At 45.3% G+C, this 22,259-nt stretch overlaps 1 protein-coding gene across 3 annotated transcripts in view; it reads left to right on the top strand.

Annotated features, from left to right (window-relative positions):
* The window catches only part of LOC128872615 (uncharacterized), a 273,873-nt gene extending 251,942 nt beyond the window's left edge, over positions 1-21,931 (top strand). For all 3 annotated transcript variants that reach the window (XM_054115480.1, XM_054115477.1, XM_054115479.1), the window contains exons 10-12: positions 3,283-4,140; positions 5,821-6,066; positions 8,895-21,931. In XM_054115480.1, coding sequence (XP_053971455.1) covers positions 3,283-4,140; positions 5,821-6,066; positions 8,895-8,986 — 1,196 coding nt within the window. In that variant the 3' untranslated portion in view covers positions 8,987-21,931. The remainder of the gene's footprint in view (positions 1-3,282; positions 4,141-5,820; positions 6,067-8,894) is intronic.
* The last annotated feature ends 328 nt before the right edge of the window (positions 21,932-22,259 follow it).

The raw sequence follows: 22,259 nt of genomic DNA, 5'->3' as shown, positions 1-22,259 counted from the left end.
ACCCGATATCGCGTAATTAAATTTCACGACTGCTGGAAGGGAAAGGAACAAACGCGATCGCGTCGCGTATACAACGAAAAGTGGGAAATTTTCGCGATCGATTAGACCCGCGGCCGGCCATTTCGTTCCCCTGCAACAAAGAAGTCGTTCGACCAGGCGAATAAGAGGGGGAAGAAGGGTGGCGATTGATTAATTAAAAAGTTCCAAGTGCCGTGTCGAGGAGCCGTGCTTGATCCGCTAGATAGCGGATAGCGTGCCTCTTTCTGTTTCCTTTTACTCCTTCAAAATGGCATCGACACGCGATTCGCGCCAAGCGACCGTCGATTTGATTTAATTGTCCCGCCAACTTTCCATTCGTCGAACACTCGCCGAATCCTTTCTCGAGTTCTTGAACACGAACCTGTAATTCGGACGTAGCGAGGGCCTTGATGGATGTTTGCCCCGGATTTCAATCCGTACGTTTATTCGCACGCCAGGTGGCGCGAAATTGGAAGCCTCGGATTACGATTAGAAATTGAACCGTTCACTCTGATAATTTCAGCTCGAAACAGAAGCGGATTGATGTAAATTGTGAATATTATCCAACGGTACTAGCTTTGAATCGCTTATCCCGCGGGGGATAAAACTATAATATAGATATTTCGAAATAATATCCGCGTAATATTTAACCAATTCATGGAATCGATGGGAATCATGAAATATTCTGGCGCGACAGATAAATTTCGATTACGTTTAAATATAATATTTTAGGACACGAGCATTCACGGCGAAATTGAACGAGAAGTGTAAGTTTAGGGGACCGCTGGTGGAACTCCGCTACTTTGCCATTGAAATTTGCAGATTGGGGGCGATTCCGCAATACATTGTCAAAAGTTTCGTCCGACGAACGTAATTAACGATCGTCGAAGTTCACGATTTGTTCTCCTGATCGAAACACAGAGGGAGAGAGAGAGGGAGAGAGAGAGAGAGAGAGAGGGAGAGAGAGAGAGAGAGAGGGGGGGGGGGCGAACGTCCTCTTCTCTTCTCCGAAGGGTGGACTCTGGGATCTCGCCCTTAGCCCGCCGTCCCTTTGGCCAGGACGTTCGTATCGGGAATCGCCTAACGAGTCGGAAAAATCGAGTCTGCTTTGCCGTAGTCGCCTTTGGTCCGACGCAATACATGTCTAATTAACCATAAAAATAACGAGATTTTTCTGGTCAGCCCTTTCGAAATCAATTTTTCCATCGTTCGACGGACAAAGACCTTACGACGACGAAGGACAATGAGCGGAGTTACGCGATTCTCTTTTTCCCCTGATTTTAGGTCAGTTTACGCGTGCCCAATCGTAAACCTAGTTCGTATAAACAAATACAGTAAATTCTATAAATATTCGTACCATTTGTGTCTATCAAAGAAGTTTGAGTAAATTAAATAATAGTTTTGATATTTCCAAATGAATTTTTCATTATAAATATGTACATGAACTTATACATGAAGGAGGGTTATGTTGCGATCGTCGAACACATCGATCGAGTGGTCGATGTGTTCGACGTTTTTCGGGCGCCTTCGCGAGGTATCGGGACGCGATTTTCTTTTGTCGAGGCAAACAGCGTGCGCGAGTCTGTGATTTTTTTTAATCGAGTCGTGGGTTAAAACAGGCGTACGTATGGTGTGTGTCGTCAACCTTCTTTTATACTTTTTTCCAATTTCATATTTCTAATTATATTATATTAACCAATTTCTCATGTGTCTAATGTCTAATTCATTCGCCACCCTCGATCATCCCAAATCCTACATACATATATGCATCAACATATTTATACAAACATACACATGGAAACATCAAACCTACCATTTAATTTAAACAAATTTTTTCAATAGACGAGTACGAATATTTATGGGACCGGCTGTATAACTCGTACGAGTCATTCCTCGATTGCCTGTTACTTTGTTTCTACCTCTTGCCATTAAGCGTGCATTACCTCTAATCTCGCTACGTACCTCTAACATCGTAAGTTCTCCCATGTAGTTTTCAGACCACTCGGCACAGAGATGTACAACCCGGACGCGTTAATGTCACGGATGCTAATCCCACCGGAACTAGCAGTAACGCCACGGTGGCAAGGGGGGCCGCGGTAAACATCCCATAAGGAAAATCCTGAAAATCTGCAAATAGAGGCGCAGAGCTGAGACTTCCGTCGAAAGGGGTGAAATTCGAGGGGTGGAAAATCGATGAGGCTCCTCGCCGAGCACGACCTGCACGCCGGGCGAAAGTTTAGCGAGTATTCTGTCACGTCCGCTCGACGGTGTTTGTTTAACGTCTTGGATTCTTGGATGACTGCAGCCGCCTCATTAAGCTCGAAAATAATACCGTGGCGAGTGGCGGTTCCGAGACGACGAAGAAGGAGGATAGAAAGCTTGGTGGATGTTCCATCGCGGAGCATCGCCAAGATACCTACGGGAGAAGGGGTTGTCGCTAAGCAGAGAGGAAGAGGGACTGACCGGAGGGTGCGACGTCAGATTTGTCTCGTTAGAGTTTGCATTGTGCCTGCCTATGGTCGATTTACGTTCTCTCGTTATAGTAGTTCGTCATCCTTCTTCGTTCTTCGATAAACCCTTGGTCCCCTCTTCTTTCTCCTTCTCGGTATCTAACGAGCTTCCATTAAAGCAAAAGCGCCGCCTCCCTCGCGATTGGCGTCTTTGCGTATACAACGGATTCTCGGGGTCGTCACACGTGAAAGATACGAAGAAAAGTGGCGACGATGTCGAATGACTTTTGTGGGATCGTCAGATTTCGCCCTCTAATCAGTGGTGAGACCAGGTATCCCTCGAATTTCCAGGGGTGAAGCCCAAAATTTCCCAAGTGCTCGGTGGATGACCGATCTTCCGCCTAGTGGATCGAAGTCTGAGCAAGAAACCATCGTTAGGGAAGATCGATAGACACCGTCGAAAGTTTCTTGTTGATTCCACTTGGTGTACTTAGAGCGGGTAATTTGTAATTCAGCTGATCTCCGGTCGAGATGTCTCTCGGTAACTTTGCGAGTGTCCCTGTTTAAGGAGTCGCCTAAAGGGGGTTCATATATACATAGATCGTTTATCGAAGCGTTAGCTTCCTGAAATTCGGGAATGGACTTTAACCGGTTCGGAAGGTGCCTCGCATCCGAGAGAAATTATTCCTCCTTCGAAACACGGTTCGTCGATCGTAGAAATTCGCTAATGTTCGGGACTTTAAATGGATGATTATGTTTTGAAAGTATAAATAAATATTTGAAATCTCATTGAGCACTTTCTTTGGAATTTCAGCCAGTTCTCCAGAGCTACGCACGTGCCCGTACTTGGGAAAATTTACCGTAACGGGGGTGAACCGGAACCAGCGGAACATCCGCGATAGCCGGAGGAACCAGCACCAGGAGGCCGTCAGACGGGACCGTGAAAAGGTTCGTCACGCTCAGGAACGAACGCAGGAGGATCGCCGTGGCCGGAAGCTCGACTTCGAAGCGGAGAAACGTCGGGCGAACAACGAGTACCTCGTCCACGAGCGAATGGGTCGACGAGCCAGATCGAGCCGCAACAACAGAGGCCACAGGGATCACAGCCTGGAGGAAGCGTCCTCGAAGAGATCCCTGGACATCGAAGACCTCCTTCGAGACCGTTCGTGGTCCAAGGTCAGAAGGCCGGAGGAAACACGGTCCAACGAAGGTTCATCGAGGTCGAACGTCAGAAGAACCCACGACCTCGAGAAACGGTCGACGACCGTCGAGCAGAGAGACAGGTCGAGAAGAATGCCGAAAATGGAGGACTTCCGGGTGGACGCTGACGATTTCGCGCGGATCAGACAATTCTGGACGCCCGACTTCGACGACTCCGACGGCTCGAGCATCCTCGAGGTCCAGGAGGACTATTTCGGCGACTATCCGGACAGCTCGGACCTGCCAAAGAAGAGGTCGGGCAGGAACTATCGGAGAATGATGTACAACGACCTGTCGAGGACGAGGAGGGACGTCGAGGAGCTCGACTCCGGGGACGACTCTTCCGAAAGAAGAGAAAAGAGGGAGGAGGATATTTCTAGATGCAGCTCGGAGGTCACGACCATCACCATCGGCTGCTCCAACTTGGAAAAAATGGAGTTTCAGACGGACTGCGTCGACGACAGCGCGATCGGTGAGTTACCGCTTGTTTATCGATCGCAAATTTTATTTTAGGGTTCATGGGATCTTGTAAATACCATGTGATTTTGTTTATATAGAGCGATTAAATTAGGGCTTGGCGAACCCCATGCAGTCGTCTAGGGGTTAAGTATCGCTAAACCCTCTATCGATGCCGTTAACGCGTTGATTGTCTCACAGACGCCGATATCTTCCCTAGTACTTGTAAACTCCTGAACAACATTAATCTCATAATCCCGCTAAATACAGACCACCTTAATATCTTCGCCACCAAGACAGGGCATTTACGGGGAAACCAGTTACGAGTAGTTTCCACGTTAAAATTAGGAGAGATTGCAGTTTTAGGATATTTTTGACGTTGAACTCAATGGCGATATTTCAAGGGAAAGAATGATATTTCAATTTTGATTTCTTTCTATTATTTAAAATAACATAAATGGTGGAAACTGGTCATAATGGGAACCCCGTGTATCGTAACATGTGAGATTTTACGAGTTTCACTAATTGCCGGACACGACACGTGACTTATGCATGAAGATGCAACGCTACATTTGTACCGAATTATTAAAGAGTTTATAAATGAACAATTTTCTAACAGATCCGCCAGATTTCAAACCGCTGGATTTTTATTTTTGAGGTCGCTTCGAAGCATTTGTTTATTCGAAACATCGGTTTGTCAGTATGCAAATAGTTCGACAACGTATGACCTGATGGCTGGTAACGAATTTCAGATACATACATGGAATATATGAAAAATTGAGAAAGTTTTTTGGCAAAACATTTGCAGAGTTGCATTCATTCTGAAGATAAACCGCAACACGATACAGAGGTATTGAAATGATTATACTTTTCTCGACTTTATCAAAACGTTTCATATTGGATGAACATGACTAGAACAGACGAGTGCAAATAGGGCACGTGTTTATGCGAACCCTGTCCTCTGTGTGATTCCAATCCGGCGCTGAAGTGCTCCCACATGTTACGATACGACCTGTGTTTGAACAAAACACTTCGACGAAACACTCCACAGTCTGTGGTCTAAACCAGGGATCGATAAACTACAGCCGAACGCCTGATAGAATCACGAAATTGCTGTTTCGATATCACGGAGTATTATTAATGTGACGCGTCCATTAGTGGTTTGCTTATTATCGTAGATGAATTTCAATATATGACAGTACCCATTCGCGTGAGGAGGCATTGAACAATGAGAACCAATGGTCCAGTTTTCACGGAAAAAATTATGTACATTTGTGGGCTTTCTCAGAATCAGTACACCGACTCCTGCACTAGATAACGTAGACACGATCTCGCTAGAGACGGAACCCGCTGAAAAATTGAATCCCGGTCGCAAACGTTGGAACGGCGCAGTCCGTCGCGTTCGAATTATCAACTGGATAGAGACTGGCAAGAATCGTCGATAATTAAAATCGCATTAACGATAGAGTAATGGTATAGATCCGGTTCGTCGTTAGTTGAAGGGCTTTTATTTCGTTGGCATTCAAGTCCACCCCACCCCCCCCCTCCCCTTCAGCCCCGGAAGGTTGTCAAAGTTTATTTAGAGGATAATGGCACTCGAGGGGTAACGACCGGCTCGAGATATACCTCCCACCATTATCCAGCAAGTTCGTTCCCTTCGGAGACGATAAGGGCTCGGTGCCTTTCTCTTTCGCAGCTTACTCCTGCCACGGTAGATGGTTCGACGCCGAGGGCACCCAATTCGTGATCGCCACCCAACTGGCGCCCGGGACAACGTGGACCGGCGAAAGCAACAGACCCCAGCCCTACAGGAACAGCCGAAGATTGTGCTTCATGTACAAAGAGAGCGGCGGAGTTGTCAGTTTAACTGCCAGCGAGGTGGCTTGCCAAAGAGGAATACCCCCGCCCCCGCCTATGTTGGCCTTCAATGCTACCAGTACCGGTGAGTACCAACCCCCTATACCCCATCATCCTTCGGACCACTTCGCTCGAGAGTATCCTTAAGATCTTGACTGCCGTGCCGAGGACGCGTCTCCGCTGCGAGAACCTAACGGTTTTGTCCCGCAACTGCTGCGAATGTTCCGTCGTTCGAGCACTTTGTCTCGAGATTTTGGCCTCCTGCCCCCTTCCCCACCCGTCTCCACTCCTAACGGAGCCCATTGTCGAAGGAATTAGACAGCTTTCACGACACTCGCCTCTCCCCTCGATCCTTCTGTTTTTTTTTTCTCCTCCGATCTCGTCCATTAGGACTCGACTCGGGATACTTTTCTTTTTTTTTTTCAATTACGCTCGGTTATTTCAGGGACGCTTGGTTCACCCTCACCTTCGGAATCGTGGGCGATTTCTGGCGACCATGCGTGAAGAAAGTTCCCTAGTTCTCTCTTTCCCATTGATATCAGAGGAATACCAAGGGAACCACAAACACTTCGTTGTATTATCCGCGAGAATCGATGGAATTTATTACGCAACGCGACTGATCGAGACTCGAGCCTAAAAGTATGCAAACTTCGTCCCTAATAACTTTCGTTCAACGCGATTATTTGCAATTTTGTCGTCGGAAAAATACGCTCGACTCGAGCCCCTCGATTCGTTTGATGTTATCAAACTATATTGTACTTTTCTCGGTGCTTCAATCTGAAGCGTCCTCGGAACCTTAACTGTTATCTTGTCACTCCAGTGAAGATCCTTCAGTTTTGTTTCCCCGTCGCTACTCCAACCGTTCGTTTGCCGCTGTGTTTCGCTGCAGATTTCGCGTTCCTCGCCGAAGGAGCCGCTGGATTCGCGTGATTAAACTCCAAACTCGGTGTATTATTCGCGCGTCTGCGTGTCATTCGTCGGTGGGTACTTTTTGTTAAACACAATCTCGAATTCTATGCGCTGTAACGTGTATTACGTATCCATACGGACACGGCGAAATGCTCTTTGTATCGCAGTTACTCGCCTTTCGGCGAAAAAAAATTGTGCTCTCTCGTTTTTGCTATACAGGTTGTCAATATTTGGCTATTTTTTTAGATTCTTTCCAATGTTTTTCACTTTTGCCGTGTTCCAATTACGTCGAGGACCGATATTGCCGGGCGTTTTTGAGCTTTACTCGACCAGGAAGCCCTTTTACCAACGAAAATTGTACATCCCCGGCTTTTAGTCGCGGAGGAGCGTTGCCATCCGTCAAAATTTACCACCTTGGTTTTTTTCGCGTATCTCGACGTTTCGAGGTGCTCTGTATCCACATATACAAAATAAAAACTGGTCCCAAACATTCCATACGTATGGTCGTGCGTACGTTTGTATGTATCTTTATCAAGAAAACATGGAATTTGGTATGTTATCACTGTATGGGTTCCACGTATGGAGTATCGATACTAAGTTCTTTGAAAAATAGTGAAAATCCTGTATGTATCGGCGTGTGTATGTTCGCGTGTCGTCCATTTTTCGAGTGTCAGAGTTGTTTGTTAGAAGTTTCGACTATTAAAAGCGAGGACATTTTTCGCAAAAGTTTTACTCGAACGGTCCTCGTCTAGGAAAGAAACATATTAGATCTGTCGAAAAGCGAAGAGGGACACCCGATTTCCAGTTGCTTTCGCGCCAGGAGACGTTCAATGCAGTTTGACAGAACGACAGACTGCAGCGTCCAATCAAAAGCGTAGCGTCAGCAATTGTCATCCGACGCGTCGGTTGAATTCGCGTCGCAAGCGGTGCGCGACAGCTATGCATAATCTACTGCGACGTATAGGCGACTTCTCCTGACAAATGTACCGTGACAATTCGTTGATAAACGTCGAATTAAATGTTGCTGCTATCAAGCACCATGGACCAATCGACGGTCATCTACTTCGACGAAACTTTGTGCGTAGGTGGAGCATCAAAAAGTGTTTGTTATGTTTATTTTAACTCGATACTTACTCTAAATATTGCAGATAATGTAATAGAAAAAATTGGAAATGTTTTTCCAAATTTGGCACCAATATCAACCGTTAAAGAATATTTCACATAAAATCAGAGAAAACCAATTGATCCCCGTAAGTAGAATTCGCCCGCATGATCAGACGCGAGCAATCAACAACAGTCGCCGTCTCGGGACGTCTCGCTTTGATGTGGACTTAACGGACGACTTTCGACTTAACCATCAAATCACCTTGCAGCTTTGTTTGCTCGAAAGTTCGAACGGACTCGTGATGCGTACTCTCAATTACCGAATGAAAGTGTAGGACGGGGGAATTGTAAGTAATTAACACGTTGATCGCCATGTCACCCACATGTGGGTGACAGTGCTTTCCACTGAAGAACTAACGAAATTAATTCCGAATGTCAAGCATCAAAGGAAATGAATTTATACCAAATTCATGAATTTTCATGGAATTACAAGAGTAAATACGACGACAAATGTTCGATTATGCAGTCTCCAATAGTTTAAATAATATTTCATTTTAGTAGAAACTTTAAAGAATATCTGTTTGGCAGTCAACGTGTTAAAAGAATAGCGTTCTTTTCGGACCTGTCGCGGAACAACAGTAATTTCTTTCTTCCGATGCTTTGAACGCCAAATATTAGCTTTACGATCAGCGAGGGGGAAAAAACGTTGACCGTTGAGTAAATTAATTGATCAGAGTAATTACCAGAGGAGCTTTCCCTTTCGCGATAAATCTTAATCCCACTGATTTTAGATTGTATTATTTTTAATTTTCGAATGTCTTGTACCGTTAAAAACCAACCCTTAACCTTTGAAGTATGATTCCTTTCTCTATCTAACGCGAGATAACATTTCTGTTTCAGGTCAATGCATGGAGGAGAACGGTGGCATCGTCGCACGGTCGACGTACCTGATGATCGTCACCCTGACGGCGATCGTCGCGATATACAGGTGATTTTAATCGAACGGACGACGATCTCGCGACCGTTAAATCGACGTTTGGTAATCTACGTTATCGGACACACCGTGTGAGTGACGAAGACCCGAAGGGTGGTACATGTGTATACAAAAATATATAAATATATAAATATATATATATGTAATATTATTATATATATAAATATATATATATATATATTATACGTACTCGCCTTCGTCGCGAAATCACCAGAAGATCGGTCGAACGTCCGGGGCGAACGACAGGAAGCGAAGACAGGAAGAGGAAGAAAAAAGAAAGGAACAATCGATTCTCTGGCTTGGAACGCTCGCGTCCGTGGCTCCTGTTAGCCTCTCCGATACGTCGGGAGAGATTCGTGCTCGCACGATCGTCGGAATGTCTCGCAAAACGAGGGTGAAACGGCGGAAAAGAGAGAAACCGATAAGTAAACGGGGAAACGGCGTAAAATCGTGTCTCGAGTGGAGGGCAGAAGGGGAGGGTGGACGTTTCGTTACAGGCAAGAGGGGCACCCCCTGATTCGATTCGATGACTGAGAACGAAACGTACAGGTCGACTGTAATAAAGGGACGAGAGGCAAAACGCTGATTTCTTTCGTGTAAGAGGGATTCACCTCGTTCAGGAAGAAAATCAGACGAGGGGTGGAAGACGGTTCGCAAAGGAGAACCGGATCCGATCGAGCCGGACGTTTTCCATGGCGAAGAGAAAAGGAGGACACGCTCGTCGAGCGGAGAGTTTGTTCCTTCGTCGACGGGGAAGGGGAGACAGGGAAGTCTGTTTGTTCCTGAAACAGGGGAGGTCGTGGAGTCGGGAGCACGAATTCCCCCCTGGCCAGTAGGTTTTTTACCGATTGTAGCTCGTAGGCACTAGCTAATTAAATGGTCGGGCAAAGCCGACGAACGGATGCAACTGCGCGAGTTCTCATGGTCACGACCATATCGCGAGAGCGCGATTCGCGGCGCACGATTGATCGGATTCGCGCTGACGGATCGATTCTGCCGCATCCCCGCCACCCCCAAACCCCATCCCCTGGAACATAACGGACGAACGAAACCAACATCTCGTTTTATAGCCAGTAAGACGGTCGACCGACGACGGTCGTTATCTTTTAAGATAGAAACTACATAGAGAATAGCTTTAATAAGAAGCGAGGGGGTGGGCTGTTTACTCGGCAAACATTTTTCACGCCGGATGCTCCTTTGTTTCCACGACCTCATCGAGCGCACCGTGAACGAGCGTGCCGTGTATTTTGTAAGTTATAATTATATTGCTATTTCAGAGCGAGAGAGTGAGAGAGTGACGCTCGAAACATCGAGAACCGCATTTGTCGATGCGCCCTCGGCCTTTTCCACCCTGTAGATTAGAGTCTATGGTCTTTGTGTCCCTTATTTCACTTGTCACGGATGCAAGAGTAAAAGGTACCTTCTCTCGCGTGAAGTTTCTTTTGTTTTATGAAACAGAAATTATATCTAGGTTAATTTCTTATTAATTTGGAAAACGAAAATAAAGTTGACGCGATAGAGGGTTCCGATTGCACGCACCGTTAACTGCATACACCTGAAATAGAGGGTCCCGCCACAGGTCGCTACTTCCCATCGAGTCTACTAACATTCAAAAGTTTAATCCTACGAAACAAGGATGGTTCCGCATTCGCTTCGACAACAGATTTTTCTGTCCATTCAGCGAGATTCAGTTACCGCGTCAGATATTAACGAGCGTATTAAAAGTTGATCGCGCTATAGCTGTTACGCAATGGGCACAAAGGACTATCAGCCGCGTTGTAGCTGAACGGTTCGCTGTGGCCATTATATAATAGCTGTAATAGCCTCTGGCCGTATTAATAACCGAGCGAGGATACCGTTGGAAAAAAATACACGTTTCAAAGCTTCCGATTACCTGCATTATTTTTCTATCGCGTGATAAAATAAAAAAGGCCGCGTCGTTCTCGAGTCCACGATGTTTCGAGAGCTGGATGAACGATCGATGCCCGCGGATTTATTAAAAATACACGAAAATCCTTTGCCGAGTAAAACGTTCGTTCCTGCGAGGAGAGTGATCGTGATGGGTGAGAGATTGAATCGACACCGACGGGTGTGTGTATAGCGGAAGTGTGTCAAAGTATTTAAGGAGGTAATTCTCAACGCAATACAATCTACCGTGTAGTAGGATTATTTGGCGCGTCGGGGAATCGAGAGATGAGAGGCACGAGGAAAGAATCAAAGCCTAACGTTCCCACGTTTCCCAATTTGTACCAAAATAAAGATGCACTCTGAACGCTTGCGAGTTGGAAAATTAAACTAAACGAGGTAATTATAACTTCTCGAGCATAAACACACATTTCTTTGTAAGAATACCTATCGATAGCACATCGTGAAAGATTTAAAAGTGTCATAGCTCTTTCGTCTAAATTTACAATGCCGTTGAACTTTTGTCTGCCCTCTATTTTCGAGTTTATCTCTGACAGTATTTAGAGTACACGCAGTTAAATATGAACGATGCCCGGAACGCCAACATGGATAATATTTCTGGCATGTCAAGGCGACGGGTGTTTCAACGATTCGATTAATTAATTCAGGAAACGGGTACTAATGAAGGCCGTCGCTGAATCCATTTGCCGACACTTTAGGAACGCCGATATTCTTGGAGCAACCTGTTATGCATCCAGTTCATAATTTTCTATGAATAGTACAGTTAACGATGGAACAATACAACATTTTGGTACATTGGCTAATTTTTGGAAATACAAAGACTGGAGTAATTTCGGAAGCGGTGAAACACATTCGAGAAGGTAGTATTCTTGCAAGGCTATGCGATTTGCTATGGTATTCGAGAAGTTTGTGATAAAGCATCTTTGCTTGCATAAATTTAATTTTCAAATTAACGTCCTCCTAATTTTTAGCAAATTTTTCTGGGGTCTTTGCCTATCAGGTGCATCCAAATTGATGCAACCATCGAAGCACAAACCCTCGAACCTGCGCGGAAGGGAGCGAGGGAACGTTCGAAGGTGGAAACAATCGGTGGCAGGATGTGTAAAGTGTAAAATTGTAACTGTGATGGGCTGTCCGTGCCGTTGTGTCGTGTCACGTCGGACTTTCCTCGACCCTTCGGTGCACTGCGGCCCGGAATCTCGATGGAACACGGCTCTGATTCTTCCTCGGCCATGATCTTGGTTGTTTCTCGTTTTGAAGCGTCGACGGGTCTCGGAGAGAAATTCCCGCGAGGGCGATTATTCAAGGTTTATCCGCGTGGATCGCAGAGGAGGGGATGAATCGAAGATCGAAACGCGCGAGACAAATCGGCCACTTGTTCAGACTCCTATCAGACCAAGAGAGAACGGGGGTTGTGGGAATATTTTATTAAAGAGCCGAAAAAAGAGGAGGGAAGCTGGCCACGGCGGCGTCGCAGGTCGAATCAAAATGTAATTCCTTGCAACGAGTGTGGCAAGAAGCGGCATGGCGTACGATTTACGATTCACCCTGCGCTGAAAATGTTACACAGAGTGTGGCGCTTGGACGGGTCGCTGGGACAATTCGGTTATTTTTGACGGTGGACAAGAACGATTGAAACGATTCTTGGTTTCGAGAGGAGCGCAAGCTGATGCAATTAGTTTTTTTTTGTAGATGAAGGTGCGAAAGAAACACGAAGTTTATACGAAGTCGCGGACATAAAAATTAACGATATCGTACTTCGTCTCCTTTGAAACCACCATTTTGTTTCCCATCAGAAGTGACCCAGTCGTTTGGGTGGTTTTTGCTTCGAACGTCTCAGGTTGTACATGGTCGATAATTGGCGGCGCCCGCCGCGCGTGTTCGAAAGTAAACCTTTGAATCGCGAAGGAATTACTTTCTCGGGACCTCGGGGCGCGCACGTTAACATAAGCAATAAGCAATAAACTCACGCAATGGCTCAACCGTGTGCACGAAAAACGTTGCGTTTCAAGAGAGGATCTGTACCGAAGGAGATCGCGAACGTTGGACCCAGAGATGTTCTACTTGGAGATGGGCGAAATTTAATTCGAGCAATGGATTAATAAAACCACCGTATAAGTACTCACAATTATTGCCACGATATATAGCTTCATTTTATAATTCAAGCTTCGTAGTTTCATCGAACGAATTCAGAGGTTGTTCACGTTTCATTTGTTACTTGGCATTTTCAACTAGATGAGAATTTCGCCCACCTCTGATTCTATTGTATATTGGTTCGTCCGATCGGATTGTTCGCGACCAGCGAGTGCGGCGAAGGGAGAAAAGGAAACGAAGGGACAAGCGGACACGGACCGATCGATCGCGAGGGTAGGATGCTACGATATTATTGTAACTAATACAGAGTCTATATTATATTATTATATTATTGTACAAGCATCTTTGTAATAATTAACCCGTACCGAGTGACGAGAGAACACGCGAAGGGGGAGGACGAGCAACGGTGGCACGATAGAGGAGTACGCAACGGAAGACGATGAGAGAAACGTAAAAAGAAACAAAACAACACACACAAAATACATGTGAAGAGAAGTATATATATATATATATACAGAGAGAATGAAACGTAAAAGCCAATCGCTATTTTACCATTTTTGCAATCGCGGTAAACGTAGTTTTTACGCCGTTACGCTTTCCTTGATGTTCGTTTTACGACGCGGGCGGGGGTGGGCCTTTGATCCTCGAGAATGTCTCTGGCCGCTGATACGAATATCCTAAATCGATCCCTGCTTTTGACCGTGATTGCGTTCTCGGCTCCTCCTACGAAAAGAATTCTTAACAAACTCGGCGTCTTTCTCGGGATCCGAGAAAGCAGGTTCGATCTAACTTGTGCGGCGAGTCAAGGAATTTGGAAAATATCTTCGATTTATTTGCCGCTATACCCAGTTTACTCGAGCGAAATTTCATTGCAATCGCTTGAACGGCTCGAGAGAAAACGGGTCCTGAACGTCAGCAATTTTCCTATAGATTATATCTCAAACTTCGAAGACCTTCGTGATCTTCGAGGTTCCAGCTATGACCGTCAAAGTGTCGAGAACCTTTCGATACCCGAAACCAAGGAATTGGACTCTTAAAGAATTCCCTTTTAAAAATGAGCTGTACGCAGCAGAGAAAACCGAAGTGTGTTCGGCTACGACGTGCTTTTTCTTCGTCGTCGAGAAAATCTCAAAGCGCGGAAAGAGAAAAATCTCTCCGCGCGGGATGCGGAAAAATGCGACGGATCAAAGGCTCCCCTCGAAGGCGTTCATTTAATCGAGCGAATGACGCTCCTTTTCAGAGCTCTCGGTAGAGAAGGACCGATCGACTTTCGTTAGGCTTCCCGACGAGTAACGTCGACGAGCTACTTCGCCCGTTTTGGTCCTACCGCGCGACGAGAAATCGCGGATCGACGAGCCACGATGAAGCATTTTTCATTCGCGTTTTGTTTCCCCTTTTCAGTTAATTTTCTCAGCTCCGGGACGAGTAAGGACACTTAGCGGTTAGGACTTTTAACGATTAGCACCTTAGATGCCGTACTGTACCTAAGGGAATGCAGCGTATTTAGCGTAACCTTAATGCGACACTTAGCGGTTAAGGATTCACTAGCTTCGTAGCGGTAATAAGCTCATTGTGACAGCAATCAGATGCCCCGCGGTCCAATCGCGAACCAACCCCCCTCCAATGACCATTTTCTTTCATCGCAGGGCCTTAGGTCCTTGCTTGTCGAGAAAATAATTTCATATATGAGAGTCATAATTTGACAAATATATATTTTAATTTATGCTTCCACCCTTGCTGTGGATTTAAAAAAAAAAACAATGATCACGTATAAATAAGAAATACGGAAGAAGAAAATGTCGGATTTAGAATTCTTTTGGGGGAGGTTTATTCCAGTCTTATTAAACAAACAGAGCGCAAGATACGAAATCTTAAGAGTAAGGTGGTGGAATTAAAATTTACTCTCGATACGTGAAATTACAGGTCTCGTGGGTGAAATTACTTTCTTTCATCGCTCATCTTTTTACCCGCCATGCTTTTCGCGAGCCTCGAAACTCGGTTTCTTATGGAGCGTGCGTGGAGGATACTTCGTCTGCGAATCGAAGGGGAGAGAAGCGAGATTAGACCAGGGAACCATGTGGTTTCCATTTTTCTCGATCCGACAAAGCACCAGTTTCCAAATTCCGCGTTTAAATAATCCCGAACACCGGACCTCCCGAGTTTCTGCTTCTGTTCGGACAGATATACGCATATTTGAACTACGGCTATCATACCGAAAGTCAAACATTACCTTCCGTGTCCAAATATCGGGACGGCGGTAGACTCGAGTCAAAGAACCATCGGGATTCGTTCGAAATTCGCGAAGTTATGGCATCGTCGCGGATTACCGATTTAACGGCCAGGTTTCGCAGGTCCAGCCCTCGCGATTTTGGATAATCTGTATTCCCGATTCGAACGTAAAGTTTCATTCTATCTTTCCCTGTGAAAGGAATTTCGAATAGTCCTGTTCGACGTGTCCTTTCGCGTTGCCTTTAGAAATAGCGACGAAACTAAAACTTTTTCTTTCGAGTGTCCCTACTTAGGCAACTTTCGTCCATTTTCCATAAAAATAAGTTCGGTGTCCCAAGAATTTCATACAGAGCACGATTCGACATGAATTGGTTGCCTCGGGCTAGGTTCTTAAGCGTGAGAATTTTTCTCGTTACCTCGTGCCCCAAAGCGCACCACTATACATCACAATACAATTTCCTAGCTACACAAATTTCAAGCCGATAAACCCGCGCGTAAAATTTGCCCAACCTCAACTTACGTTTCCTCTAAAAGAAAAATAGTGGCAGAAAAATAGCGTCGCGCGTTAAGGGTTGGAATCGTAATGAACTTGTCGTCGATCCCCGTTACGAAGGAACAATCGCGCGGGACGTGTATCGATGATCGAAAAGGGGGTGGAAAGAGTATATCCAGCCCCGAGCAGCGCCGGTCGTCTCGACGCTGGTATTCTGTTATTTTCGATTTGCCTGGCACAAACAACGCCGAGGGATTTGATAATTATCAGAGCATCTCCAAACATCGTTACTGACCGACTGCCTACGCTCGTGCCAGTCGGCCTCTCGTCAAACATTATGCGCACCGCTTAATGAGATTGATGCAATCGGCCTACGCATTTAATCCAGTTAATTTACATTGGGTCCTAATATCGCACGCGAATATTCTGCTAATGCAGTCGGTAATGAGAAACAGAAAATTGCTTGCACAACCACCCCCCCCCCCCCCCCGGCCCCCCCCCCTCGCTGTCCCGTCCCGTTCTCGCCAACCTCCAACGCGGTCCAATTTCAACTTGACGCGTTTTCGGTTTATTCGGAATCATTGCGCCCCCAATTGGGATTTTCATCAGGCGTCGGGAATTAATTTAACTTCCCAACAACGAGGAAACGCCGATCGATGGGGAACAAATCGCTGAAATTGCCTCTGATCAATTATTTTTTCCTGAATCGTTACACGCATCAAATTGCATTCATATCGGACCAACCTGTGGGACGATCATCTCGCCAAACCAGGACCGACGACGATCTCCGGGGCGACTCGGAGTGAATATAATTCGCCCTTGTAGCTTGCGAGTTGAGATTAGAAGTTTAATTGTTAAGATAACTGGCACACCAGTCTCGCTTTCGATATCAAGAATAGATCGTCTTCGGGTGACCGACTCGAGGGTTCTACGCGACTAAAAATTTAATCGAAGAAACGAGGTTGGATCGTGGGACGAGGGTGTGTCGCGAAACTACTAAAGATGAGCCAGAGATCGCGGGAACCCAGCGGAAATGCGGCGAAGGAGAGCTGGACGCGTTTACGCGACCTGGATGGCGGTTAACGATTTTATGGAAACCCGTCTAATGGGTTTATCGGATTACTTCCGCGTCGGTACGGGTGCTCCGCCGCGGTTTATTATTCCCACACTGTGGATTACGCGCTCATTCTTGAATCTTCCTCGCCGCCGCGCCCCGCAAAGCCAGATCCTTCAGGAGCGTGGACGCGTTCGCAGACATTTGCCAGCGGCCAGAATCGTCCGAAATTTCCACGAAACTTGAACCCCTCTCCCCCGTCCCATAATACGAGAACCTAATTGCGCGATACTTAATCCGAAACGTCCTTTTACGAGGAACATAAAATTTCCCGCGATTCTCGTGGCAATTCCGTTTACTGCGAACTCGACCGCCTCTAGTTCTCGCTAAAGGAGCGTGTACACGACGGACAAAGACAAAACCAAGCTTGAGATTTTATTTCGGCGCGAGGATTAAATTCGTGAGATCAGGACTTTGCGGAAATGTTTGTAGACAACCGAGATATGGCCATCGAGGTCGTGGGATGCTTTCAGTCTCGCGGTTTCCTCGTAGACTGGTAACGTCGAACAATGGAGCGCAGGAATAGACTTAACGTCTCTATGTATAGAGCACTACCCAAATGCTCTTTTACTCGAAAAGGTGTGAGAATTAATTTCTTTACCCCCGTAGGTGTACACGTCCCTTTAACGAGGATTTGACTTTCTGATTCCGCGAAGGAGCGTCTCTTTGAAGAAGAGATTGATTCTGGTCGCGACCCTCCGCGAGGTCAATAGCCGAGGCAACCCATAATGGTTCGGGATGACGCATTCAGGATGATTTGAAACCGTCGGTGAAAGATTAGAAAGGCACCGCGCCATATGGGGACCGTGGGTCCACCCTGTTCTTCCGAACGTCTCTCTGCGTACGCTCCACCGAGTCGGGGACGTTTTCAATCAAGGGACAATCATCCCTCGACGAGCAATCGAACCTTTTTATCGAATCATCGCGGCCCCGGCGTATCCCTCCTTCGGGCGAGATGTCAGCGGCCGATCATCGAACAACGACGAGAATACTTTTTTCGCGGCGGGGGTACATTTCGGAGCAATACGAGAGCGAGTGAGCGTGTGCGCGTGTGCTCGAGGGTGCGACAGACAAGACAGAGCGAATGGATGTGGATGATAAGGAGATAGAGAGAATCACAACGGGACGTTGTCCTGGGAGATATTTAAATGGAAATACCTGGACGAAGGAGGCAATATTTTATACTGACAAAGCATACAAAACTCTCGAACACTTTGTTATTTTAATTTTCAATAAATGATTATTATCAGTGTTATAACGTTCTCGGTGTGCAATCAATCCTTTAACCCCTTGACGACGACGAAGATTCGGACGAACCTCTCGAAAGAGTCGACCGAGATGTCCTGCCTACTGCTTCGAAAATTCGTATTCTCTCCATTCTTCGAAGAAGTTTCGGCCGAACGTAACCTACCCTTAATCGGATCGTTATTGTTACGACTGCGCACATATTAAGATGTATATAGGACACACTATCACCAGGTGGAATAAATATAGCGGCCATACACGTGCAAATGGGAATAGAGTACGTTACCCAAGGTTACAAGCGTGATTATGGAGAGCACAATATACGGTAATTGATTAATTTTTAATTGTATTATGTCAAGCTACTCAAGCAGAGAGCTCGGTGTGCACTATGACATAAAATTGATGCTCGCGAGTTGAAACCTACATTTTGAGAACGCAGGTAGCGAGTTACAAGCAGTATTATTAAACGTAATTCAAGTAATAATAAATTATTATTTTAAATAGTAATTCCTGTACACGCTATCTGCGTTTTTAACATACAGAATGTTTATACGAGTAATGTTTGATACCTGTTTACTAAAAAAAAAAACTCATGCGCTAGGTAAGCGAGGTTGTATGTCGACTCATCGTTGCACTCACACATCTGTATCATTGTTGTACGTATTCCAACTGGTGATTTCGCATACGTGGCTACTTCCAACGGATTATACTTTTTTATTATCAGAGCAACGTATGCGTGAATTTTGAGCTATGGGGCGACAGGACCGCGGGGCAACGGCGAGGACAAGATTCCATTTCGATTTAGGGGATCGATCTCTACTCGATCGACGAACGGGGAACAGCGGGTGCACGATCTTCGCGTACTCGTTTCAATTTTTACTGGAAATGCCTGTATTATGCTAATCGTGGGCTTCGATGACCAGATAACTCTCGAGGGATACCGAAGAAAATTACAACATTGATCGTACACGTCACAGATGCATAAAATTGAAAGCCTAGTGACTCACGGATAGATTCTTTGGAGCAGGTCACGGCTAGCTCGATGAAAGAGACGTTTCGCCTTATTTAGTTGGATGAGCGATCGAGGACGCTCCCGGCGGCGATTTCGTGGCCGCGGCACAACGAACGATTTTCCCACTGGTAGCGTAAAAATAGCATCCACCCCGAGAAAAATATACGTCGCTGGAACAGTTAATAGAATGTCGATTCTCGAGCTGACACGTGTCGGGCGCGATCGGGGATAAAAGCTGCCAGAACGCACGACGAACGTGGCCGATAAAATGACAGCGCTCGAGCGTTTGTATGACGAGGATCTCTCTTGTTATACAGGGCGGGGTGTGACTCCTGCCAGCGGCCAATGAAGACACGATTTCCCTTTGTAAAGCTAGTCGAAATCGCGAAATAACATTTTGCGAGACGGATGAATACGAAGGTCCCATCTTGGTTCTATTTTATTTGAAGAAGATATCGGCGACAACGGTATTTCTATAGATATATATCAATTGGAACGTTTGTGGTGCATGGACACATTTTAAAGAAAATGACACCCTTTCGTAAAATATATGGAAAATTTTACTTGAATTTATCTCTATACGTTTCTTTCGTTGAAAGGACCCTATAGATTCGATTTGAAAAATTTTTGTCACGCTCATCGCACTACAAATTCCAATGTCTCGCTATCAGATACGTGACACAAATCAGACATCGATATTAATTATCACTTATAACGGATCAATAGCGAAAGATTTCACAAATATACACACCCGATTATCTCGTCATTTACGTAATTAGTTTATTAGGTCGAACGGTATTGCGATGTACTTGCGAAATTGTTGAAGTCTTGTACGTGTGTGTTGTCGGTTGCAATTCGATTATCAGCGAAATTGATCGTCGACCAGTATCGGTAGCTTGAGAAGTCTTTAAAGCCGGCAGTTAGCTTGAGAAAGGACGGGTTGATATATGACGAAACGAGTAAACAATTTTCTAATTGAACTCGAACAATTTTAATCTCAGCTGCTTAACAAACAAGGACGTTGGCTAACACGTTTTTATTCCAGAAACTCCACGTGACGATTATGTCTCAAGGTTTACTCAATTGAACAACTACTCACGTTAGCTTTTATTCGATTTTATCGGTCTGTCTATATTAGAACATTTTTATTTTACTATTGGAAATTTTTCAAATTCGCCCACATATATTCCTGTTTCTCTTTATCAAGTTCTTTATCACATACTTCGTCTAAATGTCTAGACTCGGTAAAGTGCGATACACAAGTGTTATTCGAAATCATAGTTCGATCGTCAACTTCAGATTATAATTGGTATCTCGCAAGACTAAAGCTGTTTATCTTTCATCTGGGACTCGAATGAATATTTTTTATTTCGAGGAGACTTTTGCGCGTCGCTGCGCATCTTGTTTGCACTACCCATCGCTTACGTCGCGTGCACGGTACACCAATGACGCAAACGCTCGATCATTAGCCGGTTCGGGGTTTAATCGCGTCGAACGATTCAATTTGACGAGCCGAGCGTACACGGATCGGCTCGGCCCATCGGAACACGCGTTTCGATTCCCTCGATTACGACTTTTCGACGCACTGTGCGTTACGAATTGCGCAATCACGTCGGACTCAACAGAGCGCGGCGGCGCTCTCGTAATCGAGCACGATTAAAGATCGACACGCGATCGCCTCTACGCTTGATAATTTGCTGGGAATCCGGTTTCGTGATCGACGCTGAAGGCAGCCCGAATTGAAGCTCGTGCACGCCAATTGTTACCCTTTTCGGGCAATTATTAAGTTTACTTAGAACTTTTTTAACTCTTGACCTCTTTTACTAACGAGCCTTAATTTCAGCGACACTATGGACACTATGAATTCGATGACAAAACGCTACGAGCTAAATACTGGGTATTTTATTCGCTCGAGAAGCTCATGATTAGTAACAAGCTTGTTTCGTTGATAAATCACGACCGTGCCCCCGATCGTCCCCGCCGCTGTTCATCGAACAGAAGGAACAAGAGATAATTAAGCTAAACGAAGTAACCTATAAGAGGGAATATTAAAGCATGGGGAAAGGGAGTTATTGTAGTCTCTGTCGAATGAATGACGATAAAGCAATACCGCGTGAACGGTGGCGTGCGTGCGGCGAGCGTATGTGGAAGCGCGAAATCGAAGGAAAAGCGAACGTCGAAGGAAGGAATGTGGAAATGCGAATGATTAAAGAGTGTGTAAGCTACCTGTGCCTTGTAACAAACTATGTATGTATATACGTATTATATATACGCATGGTCACACGAGGAGGAGATAAAAAAAAAAAGTACATTGCATACCACACACAAAACACGATGTGTAAACACTAAACACGTAAACTCTCACGGTAATACATACTATATACATATACATCTATAAACAATCGTTGCCGTCTCTTCTGGAACGCAGCAAGAAAACGAGAACCCCTTTCTCAATGAATTTTCGTTCAACGCGCGCACGAGAATTCGACGCAGGACGAAGAGGACACGCGAGGAGCAATGGGCGCGAAAAGGCGGTGACTCGAGAAACGAACAAAAGAAACGGTGAAATATGTTGTTGAATTAAACGGAAAAGCAAACAAAAAAAAAAGAGGAAAATAGCAATAATCGAATCTCAGACTGAATTATTAAACGGTGGAAAATAACAAAAAAAAACAAATAAAAGGACAAAAAAAAAGATAAGAAGAGGAATGGGATAATACACCGCAATCTTTGTTGTCGCGGCGGCGACGCGCGAGCGTGTTAATTATTATAAATACTGTTACAGTGTCTTGCTACATTGGGGAGATTAAAATAAAATCTCGAAGCTCGATCATTGGAGGTTTTATTCGGCGACACTCGCGTCGATTGTGACCACCAGTCGATTAACTTTTCGTTTCCCTGTTCTTTCCTCTTTTTACGGCGTGTGCTCACTCCAGTTTTACGATTGGTTCTCGATTTTTAATAGCTTTAACTCCCGCGTTCATCGCCATTTTTATTCCACCTCGACGACGTTTCGCTGTTCCCCGCTGTTTTTGATCGGACGCGATGTATATGCTCGTTGCTTCTAAATCTCAAAACTGGTTCATGAATATGTAGTCTTACGTAAATGTTTCAGAAGGCTTCCATCGCTTCTGCATTTAAATATGAATGTTTCCTTA

This window comes from Hylaeus volcanicus, chromosome 2 (genome assembly GCF_026283585.1).
Source record: "Hylaeus volcanicus isolate JK05 chromosome 2, UHH_iyHylVolc1.0_haploid, whole genome shotgun sequence".
Lineage (NCBI taxonomy): Eukaryota > Metazoa > Arthropoda > Insecta > Hymenoptera > Colletidae > Hylaeus > Hylaeus volcanicus.
The sequence above is the reverse complement of the archived record's forward strand: the minus strand, read 5'-3'. Positions and strand labels throughout refer to the sequence as shown.